The 13,817-nt window shown below is 36.1% G+C and overlaps 1 protein-coding gene across 1 annotated transcript in view; it reads right to left on the reverse strand.

Moving 5' to 3' along the window:
• beag (IC cytokine homolog beag) overlaps positions 1–13,817 on the reverse strand; it is a 109,746-nt gene that overhangs the window by 41,334 nt on the left and 54,595 nt on the right. Inside the window, exon 12 of the mRNA XM_090379778.1 lies at positions 1,870–1,996. Coding sequence (XP_090235904.1) covers positions 1,870–1,996 — 127 coding nt within the window. The remainder of the gene's footprint in view (positions 1–1,869; positions 1,997–13,817) is intronic.

Consider the following 13,817-nt stretch of genomic DNA (forward strand, 5'->3'; position numbering starts at 1 on the left):
CACTGCACTAGCTGATCCGGAAGCCTCCTAAAGAGTTACCAATAGGGTCGGTCTGGTGTGCTAACTAGTGGCCGGCCTGCAAACACTGTTTTAGAGCTGTACCCTCGAAATGTAAGGAAAATTGGATCTCGCCACGATGTCCATGATAACCTCAAAAGTCATCAATCATATTGCATGATGGAAGAGATGGGGAAGGGTTGACTGGAACTTAGCTCTGGAGACTAAGCATGGGTTCCACCATTTCGAGCCTCCAATAAGCAAAGTGGTGGTATTGCACTGGTTGATGAGAGTCATCTACCACCTAGTAAATGTGCAATGGTTTGTCCGGTTATACCTCAGTATATGGGAGTTCCTGTCCCGTTAGATACCACAGCAATTTACGAGACCTCCAAATGCTTTAATCAAATCTTCAGCACATCAGATAGTCAGATTTTTGTTTTTTCAATACCGTTGTCTGGTACTACAATTGTTATGTGTTGGATGCTATGCCTGGTTCTGGCATCCACTGTTTTAAGCAAGACAAGATTAAACTTATCTGGACATCACTATAAGGCTTTCCTTAGTGCTGAAATCCCCATTGCTGGCTCCACTGTGACTTTGCATTTTATCCTATTATCATGGAAATTTTATAGTTTTATATATGGCTTGATGCAAATAACTGATTTACCCTTTTCTATGTAAACCCCTCTAACACTATTATTATGCTAAAACACTATTACTATTGTATATAGAGGATGACCTAAGAAAAGAAGTTTGGTGATGAAAAACTAAAGCAAAAGGATCCAATAATATATTTTTTTTTCAATCGGGGCCACTGTTCTTGAATAAGCAGCTCCTCGATATCGCTTCCTAGCACACTGTATGGAGCTCAAAACAAGCAATATAAAGAAACTTGATAAGGAAAAAAGGTAAAACAGCTAGACAATAACTGTTGACTTCAGAAATTTTTCAAATGAATGCTGCAATAATTCTCATAAATAGCTGTTCAAATGTTCCAGGCTCTGTCTGATAGGTAAAAATCAAAGAGAAGTAAGGTTGGGCCATCTTGGAGGTCCTTCAATGTATCCTCTTCAACTAATTCACTTGCACTGATATCACACATTCAGATGACTTATGATTGCCAAAGAAGAATGAGTAGACTGCCACTGTGCTGGCACCACACTCATCTGTGGATGTCAAGAGCAATATCCAAAAGCAGAGGACGGCAGTTCAGAAAAAGTGGAGATATGTACCAGCCATCATCCTAAAGAAAGAAAATAAGGCCTAGAATGCTTTCACTGTTGATTCCAGGCCAACCAATGTAAAAAGGCATTGAACCTCAAAGCTCACTTAGATCTGTAGACTGTGCCTTAACCAAGAGGATCACTGTACAAAGATGTTTCTAACTATTTGTGGTTATTCATGCTGTTCCTTTTTAAGTCAGCAGTAAGGACTTTTAAAGTAGCAAAAACATTTTTATCTAGATATGTGTTATCCAGAGAAAAATGTCCTTGGGTATGAAAAATGCCCTAATCCAAGCTATTAACTACTTTTTAAACTAAGTTAAGAAAAGGTAAAACTAGCTCTGAAAGAGATTTTGGAATGCTAAATTTGTTTCCAACATTAATTTTACTGTTTTAGAACTAAGAATATATATAAAAATATACTGCCTGAAACAAGAGATAGAAATGAACTCAAGAGGCAGTTAAAAAAATCATACATATAGAAGTCCTGTGACAGAAAAAATATATAAAAAAAGCTGATTAAAAAGAAATTACCAGATTCTCTGAATTATCTAATACTGTTCAAATAAGCTAATATGAAAAAAGCATAAAATTGGGAATTTCATATAATAAAATATAAGTTGCAATATATTATAATGATGCATACCTCTGTACTTGGTTTTTCAAAATATGAATGTTTCTTTTCTGCATTTTTCTCCTTTGTATTCTCCTTTTCTTTTTCTTCATTTCTCTTCTCCAATGATGCAACATAATCACCAATATCTCCAAATATACTGAAAATGAAAACATATTATTTGATTCTTATTTGTTTCATTAGAAAATAAAAGTAATTGAAAAGGAATGACCCAATGTGGAAATAAGAAAAACATTTCATAACTTAGAGTATTGTTCAATTATTGTTACATACATTAATGTCTTTTTAATTAAGATGTGTCCATACTTTTAGGGGATTTGAGTGCCTTGAAACATAACATTGCTACATCTGAAAGTGTCTAATTATAATTTTAAAATGAGAGGATGGAGTACACTGATAGAGAAAAGTTAAGAAACATTGTAATGTTCAATTTGAACTTGATCACAGATTCAGAGTAATCAAAAATGAACTCCCATATTTTAAAATGCAGTAATATTTATTGCAATAGTAAGAACATACTATACAGTAAATGTTTATGAAAATCAAGCAAAATAGAAGGCACAGCTGTTAGGTTAGAAAATTCAAAATGACTGCAGTCTGCCACAATACATGTGAAAAGTGCAAAATTTCTATACGATAGTATCACTGTAGACTGCAGGCAGCATGGTAGCATCAACATACTGTGGGATGCACAAATCCACCCCTCAATATTTCACCAATGCCAAAGAGGGAAAACATAAATAAATGTAAATTAGACAACCAGGTCAACATATATATATATATATGCACACTGATGTTCAAAAAAAGTGCATCACCTAGGAATTTCACATTTCTAACCCTTTTTTTGCGATGGTATGTTACATTAATGACTAGCAACCCAAATAGAAATATAAACAAAAGGTATTTATTAATAGTTAAAGCAAAGCTAAGTAATATTTGACAGGCATTCTCAAAATATTCTAAAATGAGCATTTGCAACCTTTATACAACAGCTTTTGTAAACACGACAATTATGGCTGAAATGTTATCAGAACCCCTAAATTTGCTTCAGTTTATCATTTTAAATGGAAAACAAAATGAAAAGTTCACCAGGTGTAAACTAATATTTAGTTGAACTGCTTCTGGCCCTGATGACAGCAGAACACTGTCAAGGCATTGACAAGGTCAATTTTTGAAGATAATCAACTGTTAGTTCGTGGCTCCAAACACGAATTATGGCTTCCTGAAGTTCACAAAAGGTCTTTGGTTTCTTTCTGGCAACTGCAGATTCCACATAATGCCAACAGTTCTCTATAGGATTCAGGTATGGGCTGTTTCCTGGCCAGCTAAGAATTATAATGGACCGTTCTTCTAACAATTTTTTCAATTGTAACAATTGTAAACACATTACTGTCGAACTTTTAATGCAGAAATGAAGCTAAAGTAACTACAGAAGTGCCTATTTACACTTTTTGCCAGATGACAAAGAGCAGAGTTGTCCTGAAAGTTGCAGTTACTTGGCAGGTTGAAATGGTCTCTAATGGTTGGCAGCAATTTACCTTCCAATATAGCCATGTATCCATTGGCATTTACAGAACCTTTTATAAACTGCAGGTGACCTACTCTGCGATATGAAATGCACCCCCATATCATTTGGCTGGTAGGGAATTTCACTGTAGACAACATACAGTCTGGATGGTATTCTTTACCATATCTATGGTGAATCGTTTGTCTCCCATCAGAACCATGCAGGTTGAATTTCTTCTCATCCGAGAAAATAACCAACTTCCACTGCTCGGGAGTCCATTTGATATGCTCCTTACACCAAATTAATTGAGCCTTTTTAATTTTTTTGTATGAGGAGGGGCTTCTTCTTAGGATGACAGGCTACAAGTCCATTTTTTTAAGAGGCATCTTCTGACTGTTACTGCATTTGCTACCACTCCTGTATGTTCTTCCCATTCTCTTTTCAGCTCAGATGAATAAGCTTTACAGTTTTAAAGACATAAGCAGTTCAAAAATGCAGTCCTGTTTTGGCGTAAAGACTCGTTTGCATCCGGTTCCTTTTTTCCTATCAGCAGAACCAGTATTCTTGAGTTTGGAAAGAAATCTACTCACTGTTGACTGGTTACAAGAGACTCTATAAGCAATATAACGGGAAGAATATCCTTCCTCATGTAAAGCAACAATAGCACTCTGTTCGTGGCGTCAACTGCATGTAACTCGCCATCCTGACACAAGCAAGGAATGACTGCAGCCCTTGCAGAGCATGCTTATCTAGCTGAAAGTAACAACTGATGCAATATTATGTCATCACCTACATGTGCCAATCTTATCTGATGCAATCTGTAAGAAATATTGCCATATACTTATGTTGTTCAAATGACAATTACAATTTTAAGGGGTTATGCATTTTCTTTGAATACCAGTGTGTTCAAAGAAAGTGCTTTATATATATATATATATAATTATACATATATTTGAATAGCGTTTAAAATAGTTGGAAGCAGAATCTTTCATAATAAAATAAAATAGTACAGTATACATCAGAGGCAGCAAAAAGCACATTACTAAACCAAAATCAAATAGGGGGGAGGGGGAGAAGTGTAACAAGAGTAAAAATATTGCAGTAGAAACTCTCTAAAATAATTTAGAAAATCTAAATGAAAGAATAATAATTCATTGAATTTTGAAAGCCAATTAAATAGAAATTTAGCGTTACCCCCTCTGATGGGTACCAGGTCCAAATTTATGTGAAATATCACTAACAGAGGTGTTAACCACTGCAATAAAATAAAACAAAAATAAACCAAAAATAGACTGACCATTATGCCCCATCTCGATCGCTGGACAAATCGCCGCAAAGGAGAATCAATCGAAAGATCAGCCTGACATCTGATCCTCAGATCATCAAACCATCAATGCAGAAGATTTGAACAGAGGTGGTCCTGATGCAGCGAAAATTAAAAAAATAGAACAGTTACGAGCACTCCAGTGCAAAGCCATGCTACTGACAAAGTAATCTCAACCAGATTATATAGACGAATAATGAACTATGGATGGCAGCACAGGTGCAGCGTTAACAATTCGCCTACGTTTAAAATAGTTGGAAGCGGAATCTTTCATAATAAAATAAAATAGTACAGCATACATCAGAGGCAGCAAAAAGCATATTCCTCTACACTTGTTACTCTTCTCCCCCCCCCCCCCCCGGTTCGATTTTGGTTTAATTGGGATTATTTTCGCTCTTGTCTTACCATACTGCTGGCATTATTTTATTTTAACTCTTATTTTTATTTATATGGTTATATTTCAAGCATCATGTAGAGGAATATGCTTTTTGCTGCCTCTGATGTATGCTGTACTATTTTATTTTATTATAAAAGAGTTCGCTTCCAACTATTTTAAACGCTATTCAAATATATGTATAATTATATCACATGACAGTAGTAGGCGAATTGCTAACGCTGCGACTGTGCTGCCATCCATAGTTCATCATTCGTCTATATAATCTGGTTGAGATTACTTTGTCAGTAGCGTGGCTTTGCACTGAAGTGGTCATAGTGTTCTATTTTTTAAATTTTCGCTGCATCAGGACCACCGCTGTTCAAATCTTCTGCATTGGTGGTTTGATCTGAGGATCGGCTGTCAGGCTGATCTTTCGAATGATTCTTCTTTGCGGCGATTTGTCCAGCGATTGAAATGCAGCAATTCCCTGACCATTATTGGCCTTGTGGTCCTCTGTCGAGATGGGGCATAATGGTCAGTCTATTTTTGGTTTATTTTTGTTTTATTTTATTGTAGTGGTTAACACCTCTGTTGGTGATATTTCACATAAATTTGGACCTGGTACCCATCAGAGGGGGTACCGCTAAATTTCTATTTAATTGGCTTTCAAAATTCATGAATTATTATTCTTTCATTTAGATTTTCTAAATTATTTTAGAGAGTTTCTACTGCAATATTTTTACTCTTGTTACCCTTCTCTTCTCCCCCCCACCATACCCCTGGTTTAATTTTGATTATTTTCGCTCTTGTCTTACAATACTGCTGGCATTATTTTATTTTAACTCTTATTCTTATTTATATGGTTATATATATATATATATAAAATAGCAGAGCAAGAGAGACCTGCTCTGTACAATATATGGCCAGTGGGAGTTTACACAGAGATAAAAAATTACAATACAATTGGAAATATAATATAACAATAAATGTACCTACAGCTGCTTACACACAAACCATTAACTAATATAAATAACGCATGCACACAATAGGGTGCATGTGTTATTTATGTTAGTCAATGGTTTCTATGTAAGCAGTTAATAAACAATTTAAAAAGCAGATGAGCTGTAGACTCTTCAAGCCATACAGCCATTACCATTTCACCAGAGAAAATATCAGAAATCATTTTAGAGTAGTGTTTTTCATTTTGTATAAATAAGAGATCAATATCATAATTATTTACTAAGTTTATAGTTGGATGTGGCAAAAATCTATCCAGAGATTTTATTCTATTCTGCAAGAGTTACAAGGTACAACTAGATCTCATGTTTTTTTGGAGGGTTTCTGTAGCCAATTTTTTTCCTATGTGGATGAAAAAGGAATAATTGATGAGTGCATTTTAGCAAAACGTTTCAAATGATTCAGTTACTACCAAACTATAAATAGGAGTATATTCAAGGCTTTAGTACATCTCTAATCTTGACCAGTTGAAAGAGATTCCAGGTTTAACATTAGCTCATTTAAGAACACTGAATTCAATAGAGAGAAGAAGAAAAGATTAGCAGAGGCCAACCAAATGAAGAATAATTATCAGAATAACATAAGCTGACCGGGCTAGCCGGGTGGGTAAAGTGCCTGCCTGCCTGGCAACCCAAAGGTCGTGGGTTTGAATCCTGCCTTGGGCTTGGATATTACGATGGTGCTGTACTCTCTGGTTAGACCTCACAGCCACGATACACGAAGGAAGCAGGAAAAAAACTGGTTCCTTCGTGTATTGCTCACATCATACAATATAAAAAAAAAAAAGAATAACATCACATGATGCATTTGAGTTTTAATATTATTATTATTAGCTATATGGTGCAAGGAAGCCTGAGGCTTATGCTGCACCAGCCAAAAAAATTCCCGAGTTACCCTGAGAGAGAGTTAAGAGTAGAAGGGAATCACCAAGAACAGAAGAATGACGATATCCAGCTCAGGACCCTGGGTGTGCCAAGTCCATACTCACCAGATGTGAGCCGCTGGGGGTACATTTTACTACTGTAGAAGAGTCAGAGATATGGATTAAATTTTGTTTTTAATTCCATGTGCATTTCAGAGATTTAGTCTCAGAATTTTGAAAGTGTTTTAAATGAAGTTTTAGACACAAAGTCAATTTCCTATACCATGAATAAACTGAAGTTGTGCAGATAGTCTAGCAATTAAAGGATGAGCAGATTTTTGTGGGTTTTGGACAAGGCCAAAGGAGAGCAAGAAATTACAGATTTAATTGTAGACAATTGTTAATATAATTATTATTTCTCACTGCTTGTTCAGCCAAATGAGATATGGCCTATGTTTGAAAGTAATCTGAGTATGCAAATATGGGAAGATTATGCTTTAAAAGTGTAAAATCAAAGAGGAACATAGCCATTACACTCTAAATTTCCCGTAGTCCCAAAGTTAACAATCCAGAGGCATCAAGTATGGTGACTGAACCATAACATTGGGCCAGCACACCTGGTACACTTCTGTGTGAAGTATTTTCCCGTAACAAATGGTCTTACTACAGTCATAGTAATTGAATTTCTACTAAAATGCACATGCTCTCCAACTTCAGAAGTGACTTCTTTGCATTACCTACCATAGATAGTGCATAAAAGAATTTACCCAATTTAAATGGTGCTGTTAAGTACAATCATATATGATGTGTGGTTACTGCAATTCCACTTGCTCAAATAATTATCACATAACTTAATCAGATAATTCAAAAACAATAATTAGTTTTAGTATGAATCAGTTGCTTTTTAGTAAAATAAGGTAATTTAATCATTTTTAAGTATTTTTAAATAAGTAATTTTAACATTTTTCAATAATAAGTAATTTAACAATAACACATTCTCAATGTAAATCTATGAAGTTGATCAGATTGAATTTACCCGATTCAGGAAGTGAACTACAATGGACTGATGTAGATTCTGATTGGTATGATGATAGATTCTGATTCAATTTCAGTCGTGTTCTTCATTATGGTAATTATGTTTAGGTATTCAGTTGCTCTTGTGTTGAGTCCAGATGCATATCCAACAACCTTTTACAGATAGAGAGAAAGAATCACCACTGAATCAACAACTTTTGTTAATTCCTTGAAGATCCTGTGATAATTTGAATGGAAATTTCATCCTTATCTATGTAGCTACCTTCTAAAAGTACACATTTTCCCCATTTTTCCCATGGATAAGCTCTTCCAGGTCTGTTTGTAGAACTGCTCACTGTGGAAAACCAGGCTTCTACTTCATTAATTACCTCCTCATCAGTCTGAAATCTGCAGCTCCATAATGGTTACATCATTTCAGAGAAGAGGAAGTCTGAGGGTGAGAGTTCAGGAGAATAAGGTGGGTGCTGCAGATTTATAAAGCCACGCCTGATTGCAAAGTCCACTGTGAGAGCAGCTTTGTAAGCAGGAGACTATTCTTAGCTAGGAGGCAGACAACTTTGAATAGCTTCCAGTGTCGCTTCATCTGAGAGCCTCTCTCAAATTTCCCAGGAGGTTTCTGTAGAACTCCCCAGCGAGGCTGTTGTCTTTTGGGAGGAAATCAGTAAGGATGATACCTTTACTTGATGACAACATGACCTTGTTGGCAGACAAAAGAATCTTGGCTTTTTTGTGGGTTAGTGAAGATGATCGTTTCCAGTGACGTACACAGACTTCATCTGTTAATTCAGTCAAAAAAAATTATTACAGGATAAGAGAAAGCTCTAACAATTATGCAGAAGACTCTTTCCTGTGGAGCTTTTGAGGAGGTGTCAACAATCTCGTAACCCACTGGGCTGCCACCTTAGATGTACATGAACTCGCGAATTATTTGCAAACACGTCCTTTGATATAAAACTTATAATCATGTCTGTCTTCAAGGAGTAGCTGTTCCACTATAGACACAATAACAGGCTCTGTGGCTGAGATGGGTCTTAATTCTCTTGGATCATTATGCACACAGCAGGTAGTTCCTGACTTTATGAGTTAATTCATTCCTAGTGTGCACTCGTAAAGTGGGAATTTATTTTCCATAGACGTAATGTTAAAAACAGGGGTTACATTCTCAACAATGAAATTAGTTAGCTAATTAGTTTGTGCTTAAACAATTATTGATTATTCAAAGAAATAAAAACATAGCCTGTAAAATCAAGAAAATTATAATAATAAAGAAATTATTTATGACTTGCAAATGCTAAAGAATGTTTATTCTTCATCATCATCGACTAAATGCACACTCTTTGATCACTCATTGTTGGCTCGGCACTCGTTGGTTTGTTGGAAGCACAAGGAGTCGCCTTCTTCAGAAATGCATCAAGAGGCGTTTTGTTTCAAAGATAGTCTTCTCTTTTCTTTATCAATTTCACAATAGCATACATAAGCATTTTTTAAATCTGTAGCAACTTTCCTAGTACACTCCAAATTTGAATCTTGTGACTTGAAAATCTGAATTGCTTTTTCTGTGTTGAAAAGCTTCATCTAGCCCCTTGAGAGTGAAGAAATGAACAGGAGTTTCAGCTTTTGAATCTTTCTCCTCATCCTTCATTCCGCATCTCAAAGAGGTCTTCATTTGGGAGCTCTCCAATGTGTGCTTGAAGCAAATCAGTGACATCAGTTGTAGAAACGTCAAGCTGCAATTGGTTAGTAATAGTAACGACCGCTTCTGTTTCACTTTGTACGATTTCTGCTGTTTCTTGAAATCCTTCAAAATTATCAATAAATTGAGGACACAGTTTATTCCAAACATCCTTCATGTTCTTCTCTATAATTTTGTCCCAGGCTCGTATTATTTTAATTGCATCTAAAATATGGAATTCTTTCCAAAATTCTTTAAGAGTGAGACCTCCCTCCTTATCCGTTGTATTAATTAGCATATCAAATGTCTCCCAAAGATAATGCGCTTTAAACGTTGAAATAATGCCTTGGTCCACTGGCTGCAAAAGCGGTGTCATATTTGGTGGCAAAAATATTATTTTAACATTAGGGTGGTAATGTTGCAGAAATGGTTGGTGGCCAGGTGCATTATCTAAATTCAGAATCACCTGAAAAGGAATATTTTTATCTTCACAATATTGTTTTACTTCAGGCACAAAATAATGCAAAAACCAATCTTGGAATAAAGGAATGAAGATTTCAGTGAAGGGAAAACACATTTCATCATAATAACGTCAAAGCCCACACAATTCCAGCTATCAGTATTTTTGCAAATGCAATAACATTGAGTTTACTACCTGTTTATAATTGACTGCACTAACAGAAAAGCCCAATAAACCAGAAAGTGCAAACTGTTTTATGGTCCAGAAATATGCTTTAGAAAAATATTACAAAGGCATTCAAAATTAATTCTTATAACAGAACATATGATAACGATGAAAGTGTAGTGCATTTTAATGATTTGAATTGGTAACTAATACAATTTCCATTATAAAAATGACCTTTTAGAGAGATAAATAGTTTAGTTATATAGCGAAAAATCAACTTCAGAGGTCTTGGAATGAACAACCAAAAAACAATGTGTTATTGGGTTCACATTACAATATTTTTACTATATGATGGTACCTCTGGAACAGATTAATATCGTAAAGTGGGGGTACATTGTATTGTATAGCAAAAAAAAGCGTGGTTTGAAATGTGGTATTCATAAACGTTTAACATTCATTTTTTGAAATTAATGTTCATATTTTTAATTTTGTTGACACTTGATACTTGTAAAAAAAAAAAAACTCGTAAACCCAAAACTCCCTGTACTTTGTCCACAACTGAACTGTCTTTTCCAATTTTTCGCAACTCATATAATCGGCAATTCTCCTCATATATAACTTTCATCTCCTGATGGATTGGTTTTCCTTATTAGTCTTGCAAATAAAGAAATTCTGTTAACACATTAAACCTCAACCATTTCCAACAGAACACTTTTAACTGTATTTGTAGCTCTAGTTCAGTAATCGACAGATCTAGAAAAACAAATAAATACACATTAACTTATGAGACATAGTACTAGTCTGAATCAGCTAGCATAAAATCTCACTGCCTCTACTCTGCCAGAAAGTGACTGGAGTGAGTCCAAGTAGTGTGTATGCAAGGAACATTGTTGAGGCCACATTATGTCAAGGAGCTGGGCATATTCTTGCTACATGTATGCCACATCCAAAAATTTCATTACTTCATACAACATGTTCCTCCCACCCACCTTTTCTTCACTACTGAATAGTCTAATTTACTTAACTACATGAACATGAATAGTCTAATTAGTAGAACAAATTTATCTCCAAAAAGATCTAAACCTCCCAAACACTTCCTCACTCATTTCATAAATATATGTGGTCTCAGTTCCAATCTCAGTGACGTCCATTTCAACTTACCCCACTAAGTACGACTTACTTTTTCTGAAAAAATCTCAATTATTGGTTGATGCAACCACTGCTCATCTCAATTGTCCTAATTATTCTCCTCTTTCTGATCTTCTCTCTTAAAATCTTATTACCCCTTTCTGTCAAACTCAACTGTTGTCTCTATTATCTCCCAATGCCACCAAACATTTGGAACTCACTGATTTCCTTTCTTTGAAATTTGACTCTCTCCAATTCAACTTTTCTGATAGTGAGATAATTTTCCTCAGCAATTTTAACATTAAAAAACTACAGCTAGCTTCAGTTTTCTAGTCACAAAGATCAATCTGGTCGACATGCCTAAGCTTTTGCAATTACTACATGCACATGTATACTTGTATGCACACTAATGCTAGGAGCCTTGTAAATAAATTTGATGAATTTGAAATACTGATTAAGTCATCAAACGCAGACATTGTACGAATAGTGGATCGTTATTTGGTTTTTAGGAGCATTAGCAACTAAGGCCATATTGCTCCGGGATATGCGGTGGTCATTCCTTGACCTTTCCGCATACTCCGTATTTGGTGGTGACGGGCTCGAACCCCGGTCTAATCAAGAAGCATGTGCTACGCACTGCTGCTCCTTCCCACCTGGCTACGGAGGCGCCCACGAATAGTGGAAACATGGTGTCACTCAACATTGTAGGAATAGCAGAAACACAGTGTCACTCAGACATAAGTGATGCTGAATTTTAATATGGGAAGTACAATGTATACAAGAAGGACAGACAAGATAGGAGAGGTGGATGGGTTATGCTCTTAGTTAAGAAGCATATGAAATGTAAGGCAGTGCATCCAGTTGACTTGGGTGACAAGTGCAATGTTGAGTCAGTTTAGTGTAATATAAGCAATCGGAAAACAAAATTGAGAGTAGGAGTGTGTTATAGGGCTAATAACTGTGATGAGTATACCAAACAACTATACAGGGAAATAGAGTGGGCCGGCAAATTAGAATGTCTCATAACGAAGGATTTTAACTTTCCAGATGTTGACTGGAATTTGTGGGTTGATCACTCACACACTAGCAAGACTTTTGTGGATTTCTTGGATGACTGTTTTCTACAGCTGCACATTAAAGAGACAACAAGAGGAAGCAATACTCTTTGCTCAAATCTCAGTGCTGGGCCCACTGACTGGTTATCAGCAGTGATTCTTCATGCATTAAGAATCTGCAGATAAATGAACCACTAGGTGGCAGTGATCACAGTGTGCTGAAGTGGGATTTACTCAAAGAGGTAACTACCATTAGGGGTAAAGGGAAGGGTTATTGCTTTCGTAAAGGCGACTACGATGGACTGAGACAGTATTTAAATTCTATACAGTGGGACCAACTGATGATGTTACCAACAGTAAATGCAAAATGGGAAGCATTCAAAGAACTTATCTTGGAAGCTACTAGACTTTACATACCAACTAAGAAATATTGTTCAAGGTTTAGGCCTAAATGGATGTCAGATGAACTGATGAGGCATATGGCAGAGAAGAAACATGCATGGGATACATACAAATTAACACATGACACAGAAGCCTATGATAGATACAAGTTGATCTGTAACCAAGTTACAAAGGAGGTTAGGCAGGCGAAGGCAGATTACGAGAAATCTTTGGCAAGGGATGCAAAGAAAAACAGCAAAGAGTTCTTTACTTATGTAAACTCTAGAAGGAAGGGGATGAATCAGATTGGTCCACTTGATATCGATGGGTCAACTGTTGATGATCCTGCTCAGGTAGCTAACAAACTAAATGAATATTTTGCATCGACATTCACACATGAGGAGTTATTTAGCGAGGGGAAAGCCAGAGGTGTATTCAACTCTAGCAGTAAGCTAGAGAATCTTGTAATAACTGAGAGTAAAGTGGAGGAGAAATTGTTGAAGATAAACACAAGAAAGGCACCTGGGGTGGATGGGATCTATCCAGTTATATTAAAGGAGGCAGCAAAGGAAGTAAGCAAACCCTTAGCCATAATTATGAGAGCTTCCTTGGACTCAGGGGAGGTACCCATAGACTGGAGATGTGCAAATGTGACCCCAATTCACAAAGGAGGATCAAAAGCTGACACAAGCAATTATAGACCTGTGAGTTTAACTTCTCTTCCAGGAAAATTAATGGAGGCACTAGTTAAAGAAGCACTGCAGGATCATTTAGACAAGACTTCAGTTATAGCTCGGACACAGCATGGTTTTGTTAAGGGGAAGTCTTGCCTGACCAATTTGATTGGATACTATGATGCAGTCACAAAGGAACTGGATGCAGGGAATAACTTTGATATTACATACTTGGATCTTAGAAAGGCTTTTGATACTGTTGCACATGGAAGACTGCTGCACAAATTGGAGCAGTGTAACATTG

Source organism: Mastigoproctus giganteus, chromosome 1, assembly GCF_048544385.1.
Source record: "Mastigoproctus giganteus isolate SK-2022 chromosome 1, ASM4854438v1, whole genome shotgun sequence".
NCBI lineage: Eukaryota > Metazoa > Arthropoda > Arachnida > Uropygi > Thelyphonidae > Mastigoproctus > Mastigoproctus giganteus.